The 27,982-nt window shown below is 38.0% G+C and overlaps 1 protein-coding gene across 1 annotated transcript; it reads right to left on the bottom strand.

The window, feature by feature from the left end:
- Window positions 1-891: 891 nt before the first annotated feature.
- Window positions 892-27,219, bottom strand: LOC119771674 (chondroadherin-like protein). Its single transcript, XM_038267792.1, has 11 exons — window positions 27,075-27,219; window positions 26,544-26,699; window positions 24,146-24,340; window positions 23,899-24,054; window positions 23,673-23,818; window positions 23,307-23,545; window positions 19,244-19,509; window positions 1,971-2,307; window positions 1,541-1,884; window positions 1,244-1,410; window positions 892-997 (listed from the first exon to the last, which is right to left on the bottom strand). Exons 2-11 carry the CDS (start codon window positions 26,697-26,699, stop codon window positions 892-894), a joined length of 2,112 nt encoding a protein of 703 aa, XP_038123720.1. The 5' UTR covers window positions 27,075-27,219.
- Between the last annotated feature and the right edge of the window lie 763 nt (window positions 27,220-27,982).

The following is a 27,982-nucleotide window of genomic DNA, read 5'->3' as shown; positions in this document are numbered from 1 at the left end:
TAAAATACAAGTAAACACATTTGATCCCTATAAAAGCTGAATACAAAGAAGACAAAAATCAGAAAAAACAAACAAAAAAACCAAAACTGAGCTTCTTTTAGAATAAAACTCCCATCAGTTGGTTTGTGAATGGGAATGTCTTTAATCTGATTGAATAATGATATGCATACTCTAAATATATATTACCATACTGGATAACAAATAATATGTTTATCAACAACTAATACTGGCAGTTAAATACATTCAGAATTAAATAAAACAGGAGCATTAACCTTTGCTTAAAGCTTGGTGTTACTAAGGGGTGGGTCTATGTAGGATCATTGTTGACAAATAACCAAGGTTAGAGATACAGATTGTTTATGTAATGTTTTTTAATCTTAATGAAGAAACTTGGGTTTGTAACTAAACTTATTTATTAAGGTAACAAGTCAGGATACAGGTACACCGTGAAGTAGACATTCTTCATCTACTGATGACTTGCAACACTCAGAAACACATCCGAGGGATTACATAGTATCTGTGGCCATCTATAGCAGGAGGTAAAACTGCAACTCCTTAACTTATCATCATAGTTTGTGAAGTTTAATGGTATCTATTATTATTATTTGTTCTTAGATGTGACAGCAAAGGTCATCTAAACATGTCAGAGAGCTCCAGTATAGGCCTGGTCTTTATGTACCATCAGGACAGGTCATCAAATACACATTTATTGCTATCATAAGATAACACTTTCTAGACTAATTTCAAACAACCCAGAAGAAAAACTCAATTCCCTCTCTTAGTCTTCTTGTTTTTGGTCTTTTTATGTTTTCCAGTCTTCTGTAGCCTTGGTTTCTCTCCAACGGATTTTATTTTTGCAGGTCTGGGTCTCAGCGCTACTGTCTCGGTGTTTCATGGACAGGTTGAGAAGGCACTGGTGTCCCCCACCTGCTGACATCTAAGCTTAAGATGGTTGGCACATGTAGCTGAAACTTCTAACTTCACACTCTCTATCCACCTGTGCAAAGAAGATAAAAGAAGTTACATGTACTTACATGTGTTTTTAGTGTTATTGGAGCATTTAAAGATGAGTAGAAGGCCCTGCTTTTCAAATGTATCATAATGTTAGGCTGCTTTTCTCATTCACAAAACAGTTTTGCTTTGGGGGTATGTCCTGTTGAAACAGTATACCCTAGAAAATTGGTTACGATGGATTCAAGGACAACCCAGAACCTCAAGACTAACATTAAATGCATGTTCTGACCTGCAAAGGGCCAATAAGGAACAGTCACACAGGAGAGGGTTGTCCCACAGGTCGATCATCTCGAGGCCAGAGAGCGCGCTCAGGTCAGGGAGCTCCTTCAGCTGATTTCCTCTCATAGACAGAACTTTAAGTCCTGGACCCAGTGCCAGCAGGGCCTCCTTTGATATCTAACCGAAGGTAAAAAATGTAGACATGGATGTAGTTCAGTAAACAGTATCATGGAGAAATCATTCATCAACACTGTCATATCATTGCAATTTAGTACAGTTGTTCTAGAAAGAAAAAAAAGCCTTCTACCTTTTCAATCCCCATCTGGTCCGTGTAAAGTCTCTTAAGATTCTGCGATATGTTCTGGAATGTCTTGGGTCCAAGCTGGCGAATGACGTTACGAGACAAATTCAGGTCCTCCAGATGTAGGGCTTCAGCCAGAGCATCAGTAGGAACCGGGCTCAGTTGGTTGGAGTCCAGGTGAAGCGATTTAATGAGAGTGGAGCTCAGGATACCTCGATCAATTACCCTGATGTTGTTGTTGCTCAAGTACAGTTCCATCAGTGTCGGAGCGGAGGAGGAAAGCGGTTCCAGCTTTGAGATGGCATTTCCCTCCAGATGTAAAACAAACAGATTGGGTAATTGTGACAGAGCTGGAGAGAGAAAACAACACAAAACATCAACTTTACTCTAGTTCCTTACATGGATTCAGTTCAAATCTCCAAACTTTTAACCTGACCTGCTGCAGGGAATCGTGTTAGTCGATTACCATCCAAGTGAAGATAGGTGAGCTTTGGAACTCCAGCAAAAGCTTTGGGATTCAAGAATGTGATGTCATTGTGAGAGAGATACAAATAAAGCAGGTTTCTCATTCCCTGGAAGGCCCCGCCTTTGATTTTGCTAATTTTGCAGGACTCTAGATCGAGAGACACAACTTGGCTGGTGCCTGGAAAGCTGTTGGACGGGATGTAATGGAAGTGGTTTCCACGGAGATTGAGCAGCTGAGTCCCGGCAGAGAAGCCCCGTGGGACTTTGCTGTAACCACGGCTCTCACATGTGGCATGAAGGGCTTCAGTCTGCGATTGGAGAAAAAGAAAGTTGCAGGCGTCTTAAATCATAAAGATCTATTTAGTCCTATCAGACTTTTCAGTTCGTTCCTGCTGAATGTCTTCTGTCTGAGGCTTTCTTCCTGTTCCAGAAAATGTTTCCTGCCCACTGTCTCCAGCTGCTTGCAACCACTGATTATTGAACTGAATCATATTTTCAGGGTAACATAATTCTTGGTGTTATTCTCCCATTTCATTTCAGAAATAGTGGAAGAAAATGAGCAGAAAACATCAGGAACATGAGATATATTTCTCAAAAAGTAGGCTAATTAAGATGAAGGCCTCCATGGGGCCCTGAGCAATCAACGGCACGGTGATCAGATCATTCACACACATACTTAAAGTGATTGCAGCTCTGTTTAAAGTCTCCTATTTACATGCTAAAAGTAATAAACTAAACAAGTATGCGGTTTATTTATGCTTTTAGGTTATAACCAGAGATGGCAAAAGTACTCATTTTCCGTACTTGAGTAAAAGTACAGATACTTGTGTTAAAAAATACTCTGGTAAAAGTGGAAGTACTGATTAAACTTCTTTACTCAAGTAAAAGTAACAAAGTACAGGCTTGTAAATTTACTTAAAGTATAAAAGTAAAAGTAGAAACCACTTTTTTCATGCCGTTGCCTACATTTTAAATGGATGTCTGCCAATAGGACTAGATCTCCGTTGTGTTCATTTTCAATCATCTCATCGTCCATGCTACTATGCTAACGCCACCGCCACCAAGCTGCAATGATTTGCCGCGAATGAATACCGCCGAATCTGTCGATTCATCTTGTAGTGGTGCGTCAAATGCAATGTAGATTCCCATCCAATTAGATTGAATTTGGTATTGATGACGTGAAAAATAATAACGGTAACTCCATTGAAATGATTCAAAACTAAAGTAACGAGCCAATTTTTTAAAATGTAAGGAGTAGAAGTAAAAAGTCGCCATAAAAATAAGTAGTAAAGTAAAGTAAAAATATCAGAAAAATCTACTTGAGTACAGTAACGAAGTATTTGTACTTCGTTACTTCCCATCTCTGGTTATAACTGCAAAAACAACCTGAAGGGCAATAATAATAACAACAAACCAATAAAATAGCTTTGATGAATAAAAAATAATAATATTTTACAAAAACAGAAAATTATCTTAAATATGCAAACAAATATCTTCTTCTTAAATATTGTAAACCAATATTTTTTCTTTAATGTTTCAGGTCATGATTACAATTTGATTAAAACGATATTTATGTTAAAAAAAATGCACAATTTAATCATGAAATTGTGTAATTATTATAGTAATGATAGAAATAGCATTATGCATGCAATAAGCAAAGAAACAGGTTATTGTCTTAGGAGGCTCAGGGGGGCCCTAGCCAGGGGCGCAACTACATATTTTTGAGGTGGATGCGAAAACACAAAATCGGCGCCGATTTTGTGTTTTGGCCATGTACTGCCATGGCCAACTGGTTGGCCATTTTCAACCATGTACTGCCTAAATATGTCCCCCATTTTGTGTGGGGGTCAACTTCTGCCCATTGGTTGGTTAGCAGCCACTGGCTACAGTCACAACAAAGATGGCTACCTACGATAAAGTGGTCAGTGAGCTGAGGCATTTAGCAACTCTTTTTGAAAACAATGCTAACGTTATAAGTTTTGACTTTATTATTTTTCTTTTTGACACTCTGACAGAACTTGTGTTTATATTAGCGGCAGACATGGACACAGATGTCGACAATGTAGTTTTTCAGAATCTGGAGGAAGAGGCCCATCTTCTTAACTCGGTCGCTAAAGTTAATTACACACCTGGGATAGCTGGTCGCCCTGCTTATATGTTGCGTGTGGGCGCTCCATTTTTTTGACTATTTCGAAAAATTCTTTGAGATAGGGCCAAGGATGAGGGAGGTCTTGTTGGTCTCCATCTCTCGATACACTCTCGCCTGTGTCCAACCTTTCAGACATTTCAACATCTTTTTCTGAATCCGACATCATAGCATGGCATAGACAATTCACATTTGCAGTTTGAAGAACTCATCCAGTTACACTAGTTTTCACTAGATGTGGATGGAGCCAATGATCTGCATTGGATGGCACACATGACGAGAAATAAATATTTATAAACATTAAACCAGGGGTAACCAATTAAAAATCAGCAGGGTGAATAAAAAAATCATCTTTATGAGACATTTTTAATTTTAATCTGTTACTTTAAACAGAATTTAACACTGAAATAAAATTAGGTGTTTATGCATCCATGTTATACATTGAATTTTTAAATTAAAACATTTTAAAAAATAGAAACATTTTCCATTTTGTTTTTTGAAGTAGAGAACAACAATTGTTCAGTTTGGTATATAGACAATTTCCTGATTCACATATTTTACAAAACACCTAAACTGACCGTTTTTTTTTTTTTCTGTCTTAATGAGAGCAGTGGGCTTTAGGCTGCCCTGCAAGGCTTTAAACCTGGGTTTGAATGGAGACAAAGCCATTCTCTAGCATATATCAAGGTGCTCATTTTGAGCCTGGATCGATACTTATTTTTTATTCTGTTCATGATGGAGAATCCTGCTTCACAGCAGCAGGTTGAGCCAAACATACTCATAATATATTTGATTTATACTGCACTTCTTATCAAAAAGACCTCAAAGTACTACAAAAAAGAAAAGCATTAAAAAAGAAATACATAAAAATAGAAATGAAAATAATAATAATAATGACAAAAAAATTATAATAATAATAAAAGCTGTTTTAAAAAGAGAGAGAGAAAAAAACAAACATGTAAAGGTGACCAAACACTCAGTCGATTGAGGTGGCCTTAAGGTGTCAGGGAGGGCCTGACACCTTAAGATGTTGGGCAGCAGCACAAAATGCTCTATCTCCCACTGTCTGGTTCTGGGAGTGTGGTTCTGGGAATGTGGAGCCGGTTTGAGTGAGTGGAGCGAAGGGAGCGGGTTGTGTTGTGTGGGTTGATAAGTTCTTTAAGGTGGGGGGGTGGGGTGGTGGGGGCATGTCCATGGATGCAATGATGTGTGAGGAGGGAAACCTTGTATTCAATCCTGGTGGAGATGGGAAGCCAGTGTAGTGAATGTATAATGTATAAAGTGCTCATGTTTCCGTACTCTCATTAGGATCCTAGCTGTAGAGTTTTGAATGTACTGAAACCTCTGCACTCTTTCTAGGGATCCCAATGAGAACTACGTTAGAATAGTCCAGTCTGGAGAGAATGGGATGTTTTGGAAATGTTATGGAGGCGATAGAAAGAGGTCTTGCATAAATGATTTATGTGGGCTTCAAAAGTGAGTTGTGAGTCGATTCTTACACCAAGATTACTAATTGTTGATGAGAGCGGGATGTTAGTACCAGAAAAAGTGATGCTGGTTATGGATGATGATTTGGTTTGATGAGGAGTTCCAACCAGGATGGCTTTGGTTTTGGAGCTATTGAGTTGAAAAAAGTTTTGCTCCATCCATACCTTTATCTCCTTCAGACAGGTGGTGAGTTTTGATGGGGATGACTGTGAGGGTTTGGGTTTCATCTGTGACATTTACATAGAGCTTTATGTCATCGGTGTAGCAGTGGAATGAGATATTGTGGCAGCTGATGATTTGGCCAAGGGGGTAAGGTAAAGGATGAAGAGGAGGGGGGCTAGGACTGACCACTGGGGGACACCATATGTAACTGTGAGTGGATTTGATTTGGGCTGGCCTAGGGAGATGTATTCTGTCCGGTTGTTGAGATATGATCTTAACTAACTGAGAGCAGTGCCATTTAGTCCAGGAGTGAGGTGGAGCCGGTTTAAGAGAATGACATGGTCAACAGTATCAAATGTGTTAGTTTAACGAGTTTTTATTTAAAGAGAACAGCAGCATTTCTGCTACATATACAAATCTTATAAGCACTAAACACACAAGATGCTGTTTATCAATGTTTAAAGCATCACTGCCTCTGACCAATGTGGAATTAGGACTTTTTCCACTTTTATAAAGGTTTGTATTTAAACTTACCAGCGACTAAGACAGTTGGTAACTATATGCCTATTTAACAAAATATAGTCTAAATATATTATATGTGGATTTATCCTGTTTTCTTTTAAAGATATAGAATTGTGCACAGGTAAACCCCACTCTTAGTTTTTAATAACTAATATGCTTTCTCTGTATAATGCAAAATAATACATTCAAGGGACAGCAAATAAATGTATTATATTCACACGTGCACGTGAACTAGAAGAGGAACTGACACTGAGCATTTAAAATATTAACCTCACTATACAAGTTGTACATCTGGGGTGTAGTTACTCTGTGTAGCCCATTTCATTTATTTTATCTAGGGCTGAAACAATTCATGACATTAATTGATTATTTAAATATTCACAAATTAATTTAGTAATTGATTAATCATTAACTGGGCCACTTAAAGGGCCACTAAAATGTGCCTTTAGCCGATTATACCAAGATTGTAAAAAATATGTCAACATTTTGCATTTAATATTAAAAAAAAATTGTCTGTCAATATTCTCCATTCAGAACCCCTCAAGAGGAAATGTTTCTGTTTAACATAGTTTCATTTCGTAAAAAAATCTGCTTTAAGGAACCTTTGGCTGATCTGATTATTAATCGATTCATCGGAAAAATAATCGACAGATTAATACCTTTTCAAAATAATCATTAGTTGCAGCCCTAATTTTATGGTAACATTTCAAACACATTTCTTCCATCATGCAGCACTGAAGGACAGCTGCTTCACCCTGAGGCTTCCCTGCAGCATTATATCTGTTTCCTACAATCATATAATGTTTCTATTATACATGTGTGTTTTTCATAGTAAAGGATTAAATGTAACACAACCTTTTATCATCATCCTATATTGCTTACTGTCTGACTGTTTAAATTGCTCTTTATGTCTATTTTCTTTTTTAGTGGCATCATCTACAAACACAACACTAAGAATAAGCCTAAGTTTATTAAAATATAAAATCACTTTTAACAATTATAAAAGACAATATAACACTATCTTATCTGTAATGTAATAATATCCAAAATAAACAGCCAGATTCAAGCATTTTTACCAGACATTAATGTCTGTACTAATTTACTTATGGACCAATTGGAAATCTAGAAAAATAGAATCAATGTAAATAGAGTTCCTCTGTTTGTCTTTATCCTATTTCTAGAATAGAAGTCAATAAAACAATTTTTATGTGGAAAACAAAAAACAGCAGATCTTTAGCACCCTTCTTGTTTCGTTATGTTCTACAAAAGAAATAACAGCTGTTATTTATACCTGAACTGCCTTCAAAAATGAAAACAAAGAAATATTGGTGAAAGGGATTCAGAAATAGTTTACAGTCTTTGTTCATTTTAACAGCAGTTTTCAGAACTTCTGTCTGACTCAGAATATTTCGTTTAAGAAAAGAAATCCTAACGTTGGTTACTTACTTTTTTCAAGTTCCACAAATCCAATCTCTCTCCTGCTTCTTTACAGAACTGCAATCAGAAGCCTTCGCCTGTTTTAGCCTAGATAATATTTATTTTTTTCAATTGGTACTAGTTTCGTAGCCTAATATTAACTTTTGTAACCGCCCTTTCTAGCGTCATTTTTTTTTTTTTCGCGGTCCAAGCAGACATGGGCGCACACATACCGACTAGAAAACAAGCAATCAGAAAGAGAGAAGGAGGAAATTCAGGCAGAAAAATCAGAGAGTTAGTATGGGAGAATTATCCTGCCATAATGCAAGAGCACATAATTTCAATTTGAGAGAAGAATTTCATCTTCTTGCACTCAAAACTTATAATGCTCACACTCAAAACATGCACTCTCTCTCAAATATTTTCTCTTCTCTCTCAAATCTTTGTTTCTTCTATCAGATTTCATGCTTCTTGCACAGATATTTTCTCCTCTCACTTGCCTCCTTCTCTTCGCGCACAAACCGCGCACTGCTCGGGTCTCAAATACGCTCGCAAACCCGTAGGCTCTGCTTACGGATTTTTTCTGCTCTCTCTCAGATTGCAGCTGGATCGTCGCCTAGCAACCTTTCCAGCCAATAGAACGATAGCCTCGGAAAGGGTGCGCTTGTTTAACCCTACTGAGTGTGCCTGTGCTACTACGCCACTTATAAGAACGTCAGCTGAAACTGAACTGCTATTTACAGTTTTTTGTTGCTCGATTCAGCAAAGTTCAGTACTTATGGATAACCCCAAAAATTCTGAATTAAGTAATTTTAAACAATTAGTGGTTTGTTATGTACAAAAGCAAAGAACAGACTTATTAAATTATTATCTTGAAATGCTTTGTTAATATTGATTTCAAAATGTAGGGGAAAAAATACATTTTTTACAAAAAGTTAAAATGTTGGATAGTTATTTTTCAATTATTATTATAGTGTTATGTGTCCAGTCAGCTTTCTTATTGACGTGAACACCCAGGTATTTGAAACTCTCCACAGTTTCTATGTCCTGCCCCTGAATTTTCACACGGGGGTCGTCTCCTGAAGTCGATCACCATCACCTTGGTCTAACTGGTGTTTAAACACAGGTGTTTTTTCTCACAACATTCCACAAAGTCCATGATGACTGACCGGTACTCCAGCTCATTCCCCTCAGACACACAGCCCACAAGGTGAAGTTGTAGAGGGGCAGGACATAGAAACTGTGGAGAGTTTCAAATACCTGGGTGTTCATGTCAATACGAAAGCTGACTGGACACATAACACCATAATAATAATAATTGGAAATAACTATCCAACATTTTAACTTTTTGTAAAAAATGTATTTTTCCCCTACATTTTGAAATCAATATTAACAAAGCATTTCAAGATAATAATTTAATAAGTCTGTTCTTTGCTTTTGTACATAACAAACCACTAATTGTTTAAAATTACTTAATTCAGAATTTTTGGGGTTATCCATAAGTACTGAACTTTGCTGAATCGAGCAACAAAAAACTGTAAATAGCAGTTCAGTTTCAGCTGACGCTCTTATAAGTGGCGTAGTAGCACAGGCACACTCAGTAGGGTTAAACAAGCGCACCCTTTCCGAGGCTATCGTTCTATTGGCTGGAAAGGTTGCTAGGCGACGATCCAGCTGCAATCTGAGAGAGAGCAGAAAAAATCCGCAAGCAGAGCCTACGGGTTTGCGAGCGTATTTGAGACCCGAGCAGTGCGCGGTTTGTGCGCGAAGAGAAGGAGGCAAGTGAAAGGAGAAAATATCTGTGCAAGAAGCATTAAATCTGATAGAAGAAACAAAGATTTGAGAGAGGAGAGAAAATATTTGAGAGAGAGCGCATGTTTTGAGTGTGAGCATTATAAGTTTTGAGTGCAAGAAGATGAAATTCTTGAAATTATGTGCTCTTGCATTATGGCAGGATAATTCTCTCCCATAGACATGTCCCTATGCAAACCTACGCCCATGCTCTAAACATTGTTGAAATTCCTCACCTCCTGCACTCCCAGGGGAATCTCCAGGTTTTTGCCAATCCAGGCCACCTTCAGCTTGGCGTCATCACAGCTGCACCTTTTGGGACAATTTCTGGCTTTGATGGTTGAGCTCAGAGATAAAGTGAGCAGGAACACTGAAGCAGGGATCTGCATCTATGCCAGAAGAGTGCATTAGAATATTAAAACATCAGAGATTATTCTGGAAATCACTATCTCATAGAATATTCCCTTTTTGATTCTTGGAAATGTGATTGATCAAAACTCTGGATATTCTTTTCTGTGGTACTTTTTTTTTGGAGTTTTTGTGGCACTAATGGTTCGTCCTTATGACAGAAGGCTGACAGGACGAGAGTGGGGGAGAGACACGCAGGAAAGGATCACAGGCCGAACAAGGCCCACGTGCAGGACGTGTTCGGGGCGTGTATATGACGTACGAGTCCAGAGTCCAATCACAGCCACTTACAGTATGCAGCGCTTTGCTCGAAATTTCTCGTCGACGTGTGCCAGCATTCTTGAGGGTGCTCCTCATTTATACAAAACAGACTCATAACTTATCGAGTGTATGCCTGCGTTTTTGCTAGGGGTGTAAATCACATCCATCATGGCGATTCGATTCAGTATCGATTTCCTGACCCAACGATTCGATTATTTTCGATACTTAAGAATACACCACGATTCGATTCGATTCGATTAATCGATTAATCGGTTAATTTTTTTTTATTATTATTATTATATATTTTTTTTTTTTACACCTTACAGGCTAAACAAAGTTTCAAGTTTGAAATAAATCAATGAAAGCTGTAAAATCATTATGCATTTTCTTTAGAAACAACAGCAAATAACAGAAGTAGAAAAGTTGCATCAAAAAATACTGCAAAAATACTGCACAATATCAGTGTAATGAGTTCAATGCAATACCTCGGCTCCAGAGAAACTGTCCAACATATTTTTTTAGAATGTAATAAATATATTCAGGAAAGAGATATGTTGTGTAGAGAGTTAGACAGGAATAAAAATAAACTAGATATAAGGGAATTGTTTCAAAGGTCATCTGGGGATGTAGTTTTTGGTAGTACTTTAAATTTTCTAAGAAGAACGGGTATTTTAGGGAGAATATAATAGTTTGTCTGGTCCATACTCCATTCTGGAAGGTGGCGGTAATGCAACTATAAGTTGTTTGCCAACCGCCATTAAAAAAAAGAAGAAGAAGAAGGCTCCAGAGTGTCGACGTCACCGCCCCCCTTGAGAGACGCTCCGCTGCTCCTCTCCCAGATTGTAGCTGACCGCAAACAGTGCACCAGACAGGAGGCCGGCTTGTTTTGTTTTTATGACCGAAATTGCGGAAAACAACTCGTGAAGTTTGACCCGCTAGAAGAGCGAGGTGCGCGAGAACGCTGGGAGCCTTTTTCCAGCTGAATCTCCGCTCTTTTTGCCCCATTGTCCCTCCGTCGTCGGACTAAACTCGCCGCCACTTCCTCATCGCCTCGGCCGTATCTAGACCCACAGCGTGTAGCCCAGACCACGCTTCAATACTGAGCATAATTTAAAAATGTCTGTGTGAAGCTTGCTGCAACAAACTGCTGTAAGAGTATAACCAGGAAGTGCGGTAGGAGGGCAAAATAGGTTTAGCGCCACCGCAGCACGGGAGGGAGAATTACGCCCAGGAGCAAATGGATAAAAATAGACCGGAGGAAAAAAAACATTAATCGATTATCTTGCGGACGTGTCGATGCATCGGATCGTCGGCTTTTGGATCGATGCATCGATACAAAACGATTATTATTTACACCCCTAGTTTTTGCTAGATTTTTACACATTGAGTACCTTACACTGAATTTAATCAGGTGGAAAATAAGCTGCAAAAACAGCTGGCACTACAGTCAAATCTCTTATTATTTGAAAAGAAAATTAAAGTTTTAATTTATGGTTTATAAACTTCCTATGCACACATAACCATTGAAAGCCTAAGTAAAGCCAAAATCAAATTAGGTGCAAATTTTAACAGCAACAAACAGTAGTGTTCCTTACCTTGGAGTCCAATCCAACATTAACCGTTCCTTTGGTGTTCTTTAAATACTGTGTCGGCAGCGAACAAGGCTTTGGTAAATTCCTTTGCGTTCAACCCCTGATCTCTCTGCTACTCTAAAAAATGATACACTGGCGTCCCATTTAGAGCCAAGTCAGAGAAACAGAACAAAATTGTTTCCTTAAAGGGATAGTTCGGTATTTTTTACATGAATCTGTATGGCATCCCGATCACCAGCGGCATGCAATCACACTGACTTACCCCTGGCAGCGTCCTGTGAGCAGAGTTATCGTCCAGTTTTGGTCAAGCCGAAAGTAGTCCTGCAGGTTTTTAGGTACAGCGAAATAAAACGTTTCTCTTCCCAAAACATTATGTGTCCAAAAGAGTGATATTTTCGCATCCCAAAAACATTGTAGTTGAAAAAGTCACACGTCGTTATCAATTGGTCCTATTTTCTCTCTGTTCGTATCAGTGCGCGCCGTCATTCAGACAGCGAGCCCAACAACAGCCATGTCTCCTTCCGCGGCGGAGGAATACCTGACAGTATTTTTCCAACTACACCGGCCCGCTTGGGTCAACGTGGGCAATATGTAATAATGTAATAGATGCAAAACCCCATCATGCACCACGACATATTTTTGCAAAAATATTCTAACATAAATTCGGTAAATATAAGAGGAAAATCGTAGTTTGGTTTAAAGAAAAGATTTTAGTTTTATTATAATTTAGTTTGTTGGAAGGATTTCACAGTTTGAAGTACACCATGCCAACCGTCCTAAGGATGTGCATGACAAGGAAGGACTATATACTGCATGCATCATTGACGTGCAACTATTATGATTCCTTTAAAATCTCTTAAAGCTGATGGAAAATGTTATAAGCTATCAGAAATTCTGATACACGGCCGCAGTCGTTTAAAAAAGAAAATGTGAAAGTGTCCCTTTTACCAATACTTCTATAATGTTACTGTTTTCATTTTTGACGATCCTTTGAAGCAGTTCAGGTGTAGCTCGTGTTATTTCCCTTCTCAACACGAGATGGCGCCTAAACATCTGACACCGGAGTCTCCCTGATATAGATGCTCACGGATGCCCGATAGTTGGATAATTATCCCGGATTTTAGACTTCGTGCGCTATGTGGGGATTAGAACTACTGCGATTGCGCAAACACAATAAGAGAGTGCTGGTGTGGGGAGGAGATTGCTGGTGAAATCTGTGCAGCGTATCTTTCCAAAGCGATGCTCTGTTCAACCAGCGATCCAGGCGACTGGTTGAATAGAGAGCTGGTTGGATTAATCAGAAAAATAAGCCAATAAGATTCCGTTCACTCTTTTACAGTCACCTCATTTTACAGTAGAATATACTAAAGTGTATCCATGTCTAGTGAAGATGAAGAATGATCAGGCGCGGATTCAGGCGGGGGCGCGCGCACCCCCCTTTGGGATATGGCAAGCCGATTGGGCCAATAATCGTCCGTACAATAACGCGCGGTTCCAACCCGTATTTTACGCGAGCGCGCGTTTTTGACGTCACCGCGCGTTCTGGCTGGTGGCTGGAAACGCGCGGTGACGTAAAAAACGCGCACTCGCGTAAAATACGGGTTGGGACTGCGCGTTATTGTACGGACGATTATTGGCCCAATCGGCTTGCCATACCACAATAGCGTCGTTGCGAGCACGAGGAGACCTGGAAGATTTAAGGCCAAACAAGAAAACCAGACAACCATCTCTTTGAAGATTCTGGTCCAATCCAACAAAAGGGTAAGTAGAAACCAACTTTATCACTTTATTTTCTAAAGGCTTATATCTATAATCTAAATAACACAGATTGAAATGTTTATATCTTGTTTTCTATTCTTCAGTGGACCTGGCACAACTACAGAAATGACCACAGCGTTGACCAGTATGAACGTTCAGATATTGGAGACACACAGATAAAAGGTATGATGATTGCTAGAAAATGTTGATAATGAGAAAACATTATCAACATTGTTGATTGTTGATAAACAAGTTGTTTAAAGTTGCAAAGTAATGCAATTGTAGGAATACTTTAACCAGTAACGGGAAAGTTATGAAAATTGCAGTGTTTGATAAGTAATAAAAAGAGTGTACAATTAACAAAAATAAGCAACATTAGTTGCCATTGACATGTATACAATAGTTATTTTGTAGTGTGTATTTTTGGGTCTAAACCTGTACCACATGTGTTGTACTGTTAAAAATAAGAATGGTGTCCTTTACGAAAACATTACTAACTTTTATCAATTGGTAAGGATCCAAATCAATGAATGCTCTAAGCACATGCTTGGAGTCTAAGGGAGTCTTGTTAACATTGTGATATGATAACTACAAATCTGGTGTTATTTGTTTTCAGTGCATTTAATATTTTACAATAAAAATACAATTTACTTTTAAGTAAATTCAGTTTTGTGCACCTGGTGATATGTGTTCAGTGAATTTAATAATTTACCATAAAAACACAACATTAAATTGTTTTGTGGCTCCTCCTGAGATTACAAGGTTTACCTGATCACAAAAATAATTTTCTTTTCCAGATGAACAAGGACCGTGTTTCGATGTAAAGACAACCGAAGAGCCGGCGCTCAACCAAGCGGATTTGCCCCAAACAACTTATGACATAGGTTAGTAATAGTTGTATTTTTTTCAATGTCAAAACAACTAATTTTGTTTTACATGATTGACTTTTTTGCTTAATCTTGAAATCTTACATTTCATAATAATTATTTCATAATAAAGCAAGACTATACAAAATCTTCATGTAGGCAGATTTACAACTCCACCAGCACCCATGCAAAATTGACAATGTAAATATCAATCTTCTTACAGATATATCAAAGGCCAAGGACCAGATTAGTGAAATGGACGACTCTGGAAAATTCCAACTTCTTCAGACCAGAAAACCACCCAAATCTTTCAATTTCCCTGCCAGAGAATTTAAAGACAACCGAAGAGCCAGTGGGGTGACCAAAAGAACATGCCAGAGGGACTGGCTGGACAAGTATGACTTTTTATCATTTTTACATCATATAAAGATGATCTACCGTCAGGATCAACATTCAGGCAGGAAGTGAAGTTGTGGCACACAAAGTGGTCATCAGTGGAAAAACCCTAGCCTGGCGTAGTCCGACTCAATTCTAGTCAGAATATGAGTCTGATACTGCTCCATAGAGTTGTGATTATGGGGCGTGTTTTGAACGAACCAGGGAAAAAAATGCCTCTGCACTCAATTGGATAGACCTACAACCAATAAGAGCAACGGAGTGCGTGACGTATGTTAAGCGAGGCATAGTTGTTGTCCACAAAAATCAAAGCGTGCAGTTTCACGCCTAGAATAAGAAGATGAGACTTGATCGCGTTTCTCTGTTCCTCTTTTAAAATTAATTTGCTGTCGATATCTTCTAGAACAGACCTAATAGCAGAATCTACTCACCCAAACTCTCCAGCGGCAGCCATTATTGTTGTCACCCTAGCGCGCTTTGGTCACGTGGTTGATTACGTTACTCTTGATCATCTGTCCATCATCGTATAAAGTCCACCCTGACAATTTGATTGGATCGCCTGACAGTGGGCTTTAATACTAGCGCTACTATGGAGCAGAGCCAGACCGAACTTCCCCGAACTCAAACCTTGTGGGCGGGACTAAGTTCTGACTGGCACCCAGGCTAGAAAAACCCAGCTCTCTCCCTGAAATTCTAAAGATAACAAATATGAAGTGCTACCCAAACATTTATATGATTCTTCACCTTCTGTCAGTCATACCTTTTACCAGTGCTTCTGTGGAAAGTGCTAAGTCGGGTCTTAAAGCAGTGAAAACTTTGCTGAGGTCAACAATGGGACAGGAAAGGTTTGTGGCTTTGCTACTTTTGTATGTGCACAAGGACATTCAGTTAGACATCAACAAAATCATAGACATATTTGCCCAGAAGCATCCCAGAAGGTTGACATTTGTAAATTCATTATCATCATCATAAAGTTTGTAGTAGAGAACAATATTCTTTGTCTGGTTTAACTTTGTTTTTTTTTTTTTTTTTTCAACAGTTTATCTTGTTAAAATATATTCAAAACTCCTTTGTCTTACTTGAACCATACTTGAACCCAAGTCCTTGTTTTTTGTTTTTTTTTTTATTTAATGTTCTGTGTAAATATCATTTCTGGAAATAAAGAAACTCCTTGTTTGATTAATTGTTGATAAGGATCATTTTTTTCTTCAAACTACCTTTTAACCTTGTGCATGCTTTAAAAACCGAGAGATCCTTTTTTAATTACAATAATGTAATCATGCTAATTCTACTTATGTTCATCCATTAAAATTATCAATTATAAACCCTTGGATGAATAATTAGGGTAGCGTGAAAGAGTGAAGATGGTATTCTTTGGTCTTTTAGCCTCACATAGTCTTGACCTGTGACCCTTGACCCCATGACCCTTAGGTGCGCACCCCCCTTTGAAAAATCCTGGATCCGCCCCTGATGATGGAGTGTGCATGTATGGGGCACGGTGCGGCCAGGGGCGTCAGCTGACCCAGCACTATACAGGGCACAATAGGGCACCAAATAAAATGCGAGCACGCAAAGCACACAAGCAGAAAATTTTTGGGCAATTATTTATTTAAAAAAAAAAACATGGTCACAGATAATTAATGCAAGCACGCGAGCAAATATTTTGTGGCACTTATTTATTATTATATAGCGTCATAAATAAATTGTACAATAAGATTGTTATTTTCTGAATCATTAAATATCTACCTGAACCAAACTGAATTGAATTGGCCCACTTGTGAACTTAACTTTATATTTCTAATGCACTGCTGATGAAGGCCCATTTTATCTTCATTAAGTACTTGAAAACTACCTTGAAATGTGCAACCGTAAAAGGAAAAACAACAAAAAAACACCTCTACATACATACTTTTAATTTCTATTCCAGCCCATCCTATGATGGTGTGATGATCCTTTGAGGTGTGTATATTATGGCCATAAAGATGGGAGAGCTGTTAGTTTATTTTTTAACAGTAAACGGTAGAGTCTTGGCCAGTGGCTACTGGTGGAGTTTTCTCCGAAGGGGGTGGGGGTGCTATAAATTCAACATGTATATACAGTATACGTATACTAAGTTATCACACCAGTATATTTATGTGAATGCCAACAACAAAAAACATTATAAAACAAAACATAATTTCATGAACAGCTTTACATTTTGTACATAAATCTTGCCCTTCTGAGGCTTTGTGAAGGTAAATCTGTGTTTTGCATGGTCCAATTTTATTTCACAAACCTAAAGAAATAATGTACCAGTTTAATAATAGAGAATCTACTGGTCATTATTATATTTTTTTAATATATAAAAACTGTTTATATTCTTAGAATGTGAGCAACTGTCCAGATTAATAAACATCTACAAGAAGTACACTATATTCTATTATCTTCCATGTGAATACCAGATTCTTGGCCTTTTCTAAAAAGTGCGGCCGCGCGCTGGACTGGAGTTGTGACAGGCAGCCCAGGGCCACAGGCGGCTACGCTCTACCCCTTCTATTCGTTCAGCTAGCTAATCTGAACCATTCAATTCCATTTGGAGAGCGAGATCATCCGTGGTAGTAGAACTAGACATCTTCCAGGCATGTGAGTAACACTAGCAGCAGTTCAGAGGACAGGATGAATTAATGGTAGCCGGCGCGCGTGTGTCACATCACACACACTCCGCTTTGTTTTTAAAAGATATAAATATAAAAAATATAACCGCGGATGTCTGGGGGACAGTGATTTGCCTACATGTTATGAATGCTAAAGTACCATAAAGAATACTTTATGAACAGTTTAGTTTGTGCCTTCAAGTCGTTGCCCATAGGAAGACATTACTTTGATATAACCTAACGGAATATCTTCAGAACAGCTCCAAATGACACAAAACTCATATGAGTGAGTAGAACATGATGTAATAATGTAAAATGAAAAAAAAAAAAAAAAAAAAACGTTCCCCTTTAGTAACCCTTTTTTCCTTTTCAAGTTCCATACAATTTTCATCTTCCATTTCAGTAAGTGGCTTAACCCCGTCCTCTGGTGAGTGAGGTTTAGAAAGACTCTTTGCCATGACATCTTCACACATTTTCATTTGTTCAAACTGACACAGATGAACCCTCTTTTAAAAGTTTAAGCATTCATGATTTATTTAATTTCCACAAATGATAGGTATGCATTCAATTTGAGTTCAATGTGGCATTGCTGGAGAATTCTCATTTCAATTAACGTCATTATGCATTCAGCTATGATTCTGGTTGTTGGGTAAACATTTGCTCCGTCAGGGAGCATAAACGTATTGTATCATTGTCTTGGAGTTGGATTGTTGTGTTATCCACTTGACTTGACCACAAGCTGGCGATGTTCTTAATGCAGTTTTTGATGAAATTTTAGCACAATCTTTCCAATAGAGATGCTTGGTTCAGAAGCATCCAAGTTAGACTCACTTCAGCGCTGTCAGATGGTTTTTAAAGTGACCATGCAATTATTTTGCAACTATTTGGTTCTGGCCTGTACTTTTCACACTCAATGAAATTGACATACAGACCAGCCCACTGGTTCACTGGCCCAAGAACATGAATAGAGGTAGATGTAAGACACCTGTTGAGCCTTTTTCTGTTCCAGAAAATGTTTCCTGCCCACTGTCTCCAGCTGCTTGCAACCACTGATTATTGAACTGAATCATATTTTCAGGGTAACATATATTTCTAGGTGTTATTCCCCCATTTCATTTCAGAAATAGTGGAAGAAAATGAGCAGAAACATCACGAACATGAGATATATTTCTCAAAAAGTAAGCTAAATAAGGTGAAGGCCTCCATGGGGCCCTGAGCAATCAACGGCGCAGTGATCAGATCATTCACACACATACAATAAACTTATTGCAGCTCTGTTTACAATCTCCTATTTATATGCTAAAAGTAATAAAGTAATAAACTAAACAAGTATGCAGTTTATTTACAGTAAAAGTGTCACATGGTTTATGCTTTTAGGTTCCAACTGCAAAAACAACAAACCAATAAAATGGCTTTGATGGATAAAGAATAATATTTTACAAAAATAGAGACAATTATCTCAAATATGCAATCAAATATCTTCTTAAAAATTGTAAACCGTCTTTTTTCTTTGTTTCAAATCATGATTACGAAATAATTAAAACTATATTGATGTTCAAAAATGCACAATTTAATCACAGAATTGTGTTATTGCTACAGTAATATTAGAGGAAGCATTATGCATGCAACCAGCAAAGAAACAGGTTATTGTCTTAGGGGAGGCCTGGGAGCCCCTAATTGCCCTAAGCAGATGCTTAGTTTGCTTATGCCTTGGGCCGGCCCTGAAGATTATACTAATATTTATACTTCCTATTGTCGTAGTGAGGTCTGGACTTACCCTTTTCTACATTTGATAATAAACTTACATCACATTCACAGTTATGTGGACACTTGACTGTCTGCTTCGGCTTGGCAGTGACTGTGATGTTTCCATTACTCTCCTCCTCTTCCTCCTCCTCCTCCTCCTCCAAAGCCTCAGCCCTGCTTCGGCAGCGTAGATCTGAGGATGAAACGGCCTGTAGCGGCTCATCGGAGAGGTGAGGAGGTACTGCACAGGCTCCCAGCAGTTTTACTCCAGCCGTTGCCCACTCCTTCAGCGGCCTCATGTAGCAGTCACAGTAGATCGGGTTGCCTTGAGGAGAAATCACTGTTACTTTACAGTCATTTGGTAAAGTAATTCAAACCTTAAACGTTTCCATACCTCATTTCAATACAAGCATAAACTTCAGTGCAGTTTATTTAACATTTATATGATAGACCAAACTAAACAGTGTGTGGAACACAGCAAACATACCAACACAATAAATTTGAACTAAATTTCAGTTTTTAAGGTTAATAATTCGGAGTGCTGCAGGTTAAAGTAATAATCTTAAAAATACATTAAAACTGTATTGATGTGAGATTTTTGTTTGTTGTACCATTTAATGGCGATTAAAGGCTTTTTTTGCTGATACATGTAAAAAAGAAAGTACAATAGTCTAAAAGATAAGAAATAAAAGCATTATAAACGCCCTCAAGATAGTGTTATTTCCTAGTTTGGATAAAATTCCCAGATAATTATGACAGTTTCAGACAACTGGTTCAGAGTTAAGTTCAAGACATTGATTGATCTGAAACAGCTCCTTTGTTTCATAAGTTGTGGCAGGATGGGGCTGATCAGACGAAACCTGGCACTTCTTTGAGTTATATTTTTAACCAGTTTCTTATTTCTTTTGGACCATAAGGTTATTCTTATAATTTGAAGATTTAAGAAATTTTAAACTATAGTACAACTGAGGCTCATCTGCATAAATAGGTGATGAAAGATGTTATTAATAAATAAATGATCTCCCAGAGGAAGTGTCTAAATATAAAAACGGGGCAAAACCAAGCCTCAGAGTTTACATAAGTAGAAAAAACTTGGTCAAATGAGTTTAGGGTTTAATATTTTCACTTGGGTGGGGCAGCTGAGTAGGCAGCGTAGTTATGACACATCTTGATGTGCCCTTGGGCACAAAAGGCATTTAACCTATGTTGGCTGCTGATTTGCATATCTGTTAGCAAATTTGCTCTGGTGTAAAGTGCTTTGAGTGCTTTACACCAATATAGATCAATTCAGTCCATTTAACTCTTTACATGTACAGGTGCTGGTCATAAAATTAGAATATCATGAAAAAGTAGATTGATTTCAGTTATTCCATTTAAAAAGTGAAACTTGTATATTATATTCATACATTACATACAAACTCATATATTTCAGATGTTTATTTTGTTTAATTTTGATGATTACAAATGACAACAAATGAAAATCTCAATTTCATCATATCAGAAAATTAGAATATTGTGAAAAGGTTCAAAATTGATGGCCCCTGGTGCCACACTCTAATCAGCTAATTAACTCAAACCACCTGCAAAAGCCTTTAAATGGTCTTTCAGTCTAGTTCTATAGGCTACACAATCATGGGGAAGACTGCTGACTTGACAGTTGTCCAAAAGACGACCATCGACACCTTGCACAAGGAGGGCAAGACACAAAAGCTCATCGCTAAAGAGGCTGGCTGTTCACAGAGCTCAGTGTCCAAGCACATTAATAGAGAGGCGAAGGGAAGGAAAAGATGTGGTCGAAAAAAGTGTACAAGCAAGAGAGATAACCGCACCCTGGAGAGGATTGTGAAACAAAACCCATTCAAAAATGTGGGGGAGATTCACAAAGAGTGGACTGCAGCTGGAGTGAGTGCTTCAAGAACCACCACACACAGACGTATGAAAGACATGGGTTTCTGCTGTCGCATTCCTTGTGTCAAGCCACTCTTGAACCACAGACAGCGTCAGAAGCGTCTTGCCTGGGCTAAAGAGAAACAGGACTGGACTGCTGCTGAGTGGTCCAAAGTCATGTTCTCTGATGAAAGTAAATTTTGCATTTCCTTTGGAAATCAAGGTCCCAGAGTCTGGAGGAAAAGAAGAGAGGCACTTCATCCACGTTGCTTGAAGTCCAGTGTAAAGTTTCCACAGTCAGTGATGGTTTGGGGTGCCATGTCATCTGCTGGTGTTGGTCCATTGTGTTTTCTGAGGTCCAGGGTCAACGCAGCCACATACCAGGAAGTTTTAGAGCACTTCATGCTTCCTGCAGCTGACCAACTTTTTGGAGATGCAGATTTCATTTTCCAACAGGACTTGGCACCTGCACACAGTGCCAAAGCTACCAGTACCTGGTTGAAGGACCATGGTATCCCTGTTCTTAATTGGCCAGCAAACTCTCCTGACCTTAACCCCATAGAAAATCTATGGGGTATTGTGAAGAAGAAGATGCAATACACCAGACCCAACAATTCAGAAGAGCTAAAAGCCACTATTAGAGCAACCTGGGCTATCATAACACCTGAGCAGTGCCACAGACTGATCGACTCCATGCCACGCCGCATTGCTGCAGTAATACAGGCCAAAGGAGGCCCAACTAAATACTGAGTGCTGTACATGCTCATACTTTTCATGTTCATACTTTTCAGTTGGCCAACATTTCTATAAATCCTTTGTTTTTATTGGTCTTCAGTAATATTCTAATTTTCTGATATGATGAATTTGAGATTTTCATTTGTTGTCATTTGTAATCATCAAAATTAAACAAAATAAACATCTGAAATATATGAGTTTGTATGTAATGTATGAATATAATATACAAGTTTCACTTTTTAAATGGAATTACTGAAATCAATCTACTTTTTCATGATATTCTAATTTTATGACCAGCACCTGTAAATGCTAATAAATGCACCATCCCAACAGTGAACTGTGGTGCACATAGCATCACACCGAGGCAATGCTTTCTTTCTGCAGGTTTAGGGAAGTTTCTAGGACTGGTGGGAGGAATACTTGAATAAATACAGAGTCATTCTACACACACTGTATAAAAGCAACAACTTGGAACTGGTGCAGAGGTTCCTCTTCCAAGAGTGTAAAACATTCAGCCAGTGGTTTAGATCAAAGTATGGTCTGTGGAATGGTCCACTAAAAGTATGGATCTAAAGCAATTAAAACTCAGTTGAAAATTGTTGTTCATTGACATTTCATTAAATCCAGTCCCCACACTGTTTGGATTCGTATTTGGAAAAACATTGAAAATCATAATTTTTTTTTCTTTCCTGTCCATAAATATATGTTTTTGTGTCAGTTAACCATATAACATTTCAATAAAATACATCAAGCTTTGCAGAGGTGTCAAGTAACAAAGTAGAAATACTTCATTATCTACTTAAATAGAAATTTTGACTATGTCTTACAGGAGTAATTATTATTTTCTCAATTTTCAATCAACTTTTTACTTCTGCTCCTTACATTTTTTGGCAATTATTTCTACTTTCCACTCCTTACATGTTAAAAGTAGACTCAGTAGTTTTGTTTCCTTTTAGCTCATTTTCATTATGGCCTGCTGGTATTAACAAATAAATCAAATGGTAAAAAAAACATCAAAATAATTTGTTTCATCCAGACAATTAATTTCTTTGTGGTTGGACTCGGTATTGCATCAACTTGTTGTTCACCACATCCCAAAAATAAAATATAGTTTTTCAAGATGGTGAAATTACCTTGTAACCGTTACTATTAGTTATAGTACTAAGAAAATTAAGTATAAGAAAGTTATCATTCAGAGTTGCAGAAAAATGTTTATTTAATAGGGTAGTGCAGTAAAGCATCTGTCCTTAACATTTTTTCCTGCATTACTTTTACTTTTATACTTTAAGTAGTTTTAAAAATTGTACTTTTACCCAAGTAATAAGCTTAAGTTGATACTCTAACTTCTATAAAAGTGTTTTTTAAACAGTAGGATTCCTATTTAATATGCATAAATACTTTTGAGACCTCTGGAGCTTGGTACTTGCAAAGGACCCCCCTTGCTCAAGGCCAGACTGTCGACTGAGGCGGACTGAAAGTGAGTGCAGAGCTACAGCATACCGGTGAGGTTAAGGATGTGCAGCTTTGTTGGGCCTGAGAAGGGTTCAAGATATCGGAGCTGATTGTGGCAGAGGTCAACATGGGAGAGGAGCCGGGCCTGGGAAAATGCCTGGTCAGACAGGTCCTGAAGGGACATATGATCCAGATAGAGGTGTGTCAGCTTCCCCATCGACACTGATTCTTCTCCCAGGTATGTCATGGGGTTGTAGCTCAGCTCCAGCCGTTTCACCTCACGGAGCCTAAAAGGGAAGAACAAATCTATTGTTAATCTATCTCTCTTAAATAATCAAGTTAAACTTTATAGTTTTCCTAAGAATACTGAAACTCCCTCTGTGTTCGGGTCATGGTACTACATCAGTGTACGACCTTGTCATTGTCTGGGTGGGGAAGAACTGCAGCTCGTTGTGATCCAGGCTGAGGCGGCTGAGACTGAACAGCCCAGCAAAGGCTTCAGGTGCCAGGTTACTCAGGGAGTTGTAGCTGAGACGAAGCCACTTAATGTTCTGTAAGCCCTGAAGGAGCACTAGTGTTACAATCGAATAATGCGTCTAACTGCATCAACGCTTTTAATTCCATCAGTGCATTTAAGTACCTGAAATGCCATAGTGGGGATGTAAACCAGACGGTTGTGGGCGAGGGTCAGCATGTTGAGAAAGCCGAGCTGCATAAAGGCTCCAGGCTGGATCTCCTCGATGTGATTATGATCCAAGTAAAGCTCCTTCAAAGATGAGAGGCCATCAAAAGATTCCTGCAAAGAAATAAAGCAAATGTTACTTTTTGGTTCCACCTCAGATAAAATGCAAAGAAGGAACCATGTTTTTCCTTTTTCCCCTTCTCACCTGGTAAAGGATGTCGATTTTGTTGTAAGCCAGGTTAAGGGAGACCACTTGACCGAGACCACGAAACGCACCCTCCTTTACTGTTAAGATGTTGCACCTCTGCAGACTAAGGTGGGTCAGATGCGGAGTGTGGAGGAATCCACCTCTGGGTAAAATACGGAAGTTGTTGTTCTTTAGATCCAATTTAACGGTTATCTGTAGGAATAATACGTTTTCAGTTTATTTTACTCTTAAAAGTCTAAATACTGAAGTAAATATGCAACCTACTAAAAAAGGTGGACGGATGTTTTTGATGGTATGAAAGGCTGAACAAAAAGATGGTATTATACATGGATGTCAGAAATATGCACTGATGGATGTTGGCCAAATGGACGATGGAAGAACAAGCAGATAAATGCTAATAGGTAGATAATAGTTAAGAGGGAAACTTTTGATCAAAATAAATGTACATTTTCAAACAAGACAGATGCAGAGGTAGATAGAGCACCCAAAAATTCACTTAGATAAGAGGAATATTACTTTATCATGTATTTATTAGTAAATTGTAGCTATCTAAGTAATTACTCAAGTAAAAATAAAAAAAGTAACTGGAAAGATGGATACTCAAATAGTGAGTAACTGTCGGCTCATAGCATCTGATTTGATATTTAAAATGATGTAATAAACAGTTATGTTAGAATTATACTAAAAATTGGTATACCAAAAGCTCACGCCATAAGAACTGTTTCTGTTTCTTAATCTCCCTCTGGAATTATTAAAGTATTGCTGATTCTGATTTCTGATTCCCATTCGCTACCAGCCTTATCAAAAAGGCCCAGAGACCCCCATGACCATTGGCGTCGGCAGACCCTTTTCACGGGGGCACGTGTCCCGTTGTGGATCTACGGTGCTGGGGCACTGATTTTTTAATTAATTCATTTTCCGCTCTCACAGCGGAGTTGAGAGAGGAGATCTCTCCAAATTAAGCTAGTCACAATTGATCGACAGCTTAGCAAAAATGAAGCTGAGACGCTACCTTTTACTGAAAAAAAAATGATCATATAGTTCTCCTATCTTTCTAGCCGTGATATACACACCTCATATGACCTCACCATCAAACGCTCATAGGGTGGACTGAAATAGAAACGATAAACGTAGACCTGCATGCATATAGAGGTGTTTTATGTTTTTCCTTTAACATTTGCACATTTCCAGTTTTCAGTTTACAACTTCATGTTTGCTGACAGATATTTAATGTAGATAAATTGTGCCTTATTCAGTTGTGGATTAGAGATATACAGTTAAGCTCACAAGTGAGCCAATTCAATTCAGTTTGGTTCAGGTAGATATTCAATGATGCAGAAAATAACAATCTGATCCTAGAATTTATTTATGATGCTTTATAATAATAAATAAGTGCTATAAAATATTTGCTCACGTGCTTGCATTAATTATCTGTGCCCATGCTTTTTTTTTTAAATAAATAATTGCCCAAAAAGTTTTTGGGTTCCCATTTCTTTTTTCTGCCCTATTGTACCCCTGTATAGTATTGGGTCAGCTGACGCCCCTGCCCGTGACACTGTCATTGCCTCTCTCCCTCCCCGATTCAGGACCTGCAAGCTACAGCTGTGTAGCATCTCCAGATCCCCTGCGTTACATTAATGCAGTCTACTGTGTAATTAGTATATAGCTATATTGTATATACTGTAAATAGTATATTGTATATATAACTAATTTGTCTGCACCATCAACACCGAGTCAAATCTCTTGTAAGTGCTAACCTACTTGGCAATAAACTTGATCCTAATTAAATACAAAGAAAATACAATTAACATAATTAATTAAAACACATTTGAGCAGAAGAAACAAAATATTTTTAAAAAGAAACTTGCAGGAACCTACATATTGCATATATGCTGAAGAGGGATAAAGAAATGTAAGTGATATCAACTTTTATCTGCATATTCACCTGATCGCCAAATAACAACTTACTCCTGCTGAATAACCAGAAATTTTACTCAAGTATAAGTAGTGATACTCTCACAGGAATATTATGTAAGTATGAGTTTAAATAAGCTAATGCTAAAAGTCAAATTCTTTCTAAAAATTACTCAAATAAATGTAACTAGTTACTACCCATCTCTAGTTAGACTGATCGTGGATGAAATATTAGTATTTTCCAGGTCCAGTTATTTTAAAAATAGACAATTTTCTGGACTGGAAAAAGATCGTTTTCCAAACAGGGTCTGGTATCAGCACAGGGAGAAAAATCAACCAATTCAAATATATCTTTCTGCATTTTCCATCCAAACCCTCAGGATTACCCAATAAATCCCTTTTTAATCCTAACCCCTGCTTATTTGATTCAGTTTCTAAGCCAAGCAAACAGCAGATTCTGAAAAGGGTTGGAATTCCTCACCTCCTGCACACCCAGGGGAATCTCCGTCAGGTTTTTACCAATGCAGGCCACCGTCAGCTTGGCGTCATCACAGCTGCACTCTTTGGGACATTTTCTGGCTTTGATGGTTGAGCTCAGAGCTAAAGTGAGCAGGAACACTACAGCAGGGAACTGCATCTATGCCAGTAGAGTGCATTAGAATATTAAAACATCCGAGATTATTCTGGAAATCACTATCTCATAGAATATTCCCTTTTTGGTTCTTGGAAATGTGAATGATCAAAACTCCAGACATTTCTTTCTGTGGTACTTAAAGTTGATCTGCAGTGTACGGCTGCAGCTTGAACTCAGACCTTTTATTCTTCAGTTCCTTTACTCTTATTATTTGAAAAAAATACAAGTTTCAATTTATGGTTTATAAACTTGCCATGCACACATAACTATCCAAATGGCAGCTCTAAAAGTAAAGAAGACACAAAGCTAAAGTAAAGCCAAAACAAAATTAGATGCAAATATTAAAGCACAATAATAACAAACAGTAGTGCCTCTTACCTTGGAGTCCAATCCAACATTAACGGTTCCTTTGGTGTTCTTTAAATACTAGCCTGTGGCGGTCCAGTTGGCAGCAAACAAGGCTTTGGTAAATTCCTTTGCTTTGACCCCTGATCTCTCTACTACTCTAAAAAATGTACACACTGGCCTCCCATTTAGAGCCAAGTCAGAGAAACAGAACAAAATCGATTCCTAAAATGTTCAAATTGTTCTAAATCTGTTTTTCCAAACAGGAACAAAATAAGTGTAAGTTTGTAGTTGTAGGTAGACAAAGACAAGTTTCTTTGAATTAAACCAGTTGACCAAAATAAAGTCCATTCTTTCCAGAGATCATTTAGAAACAGTAATCATTACTACCTGGCTGGATTAATGTAATGAACTTTATGAAGGGAGTATTGGCTTCTACAATGCTCAAGTGCAAAATGCTGCAGCATATCTTATCTGGCACTCCTAACACATTACCCTATTTCAGCTTCATCACACTTGCTGCCCGTGTTTTAGGATTCATTCTAAAGTTTTGTTTTCTTCATGGTCTTGCTCCGCCTTATTTCTGACCCGCTGCAGCCTCCTGTTTACTCAGGTCAGCTGCTTCTTCTGGTGCCTAATACTAAAAGGAAGCTTGGGTGTCTAAGAGTCTACCTCTGTGTGATTTTAAATCACTTCTTAAAATCAATTCTATACCTTAGCTTAGAACACTACATGAGATGTTGATGTTAGCCTGCGATATTGAATGTTTTTTTGTTATATACATTTGTTTTTATAATTATTTATACAAGTGTTCCGTTAGCATTTTATTTAATTAAAATGCTCAGTTTGTATGTTGTGTTGTTCTCTGTGCAGCACTTTGGTCCCTGGGAAATGTTAGTGTTTTATAAATATATTTGGATTGGATGTGATTTAAATTTTTA

The sequence above is a fragment of the Cyprinodon tularosa genome, unplaced genomic scaffold (genome assembly GCF_016077235.1).
Source record: "Cyprinodon tularosa strain WSP-4 unplaced genomic scaffold, ASM1607723v1 ctg118, whole genome shotgun sequence".
NCBI lineage: Eukaryota > Metazoa > Chordata > Actinopteri > Cyprinodontiformes > Cyprinodontidae > Cyprinodon > Cyprinodon tularosa.
This window is presented reverse-complemented; position numbering and strand designations above follow the sequence as displayed.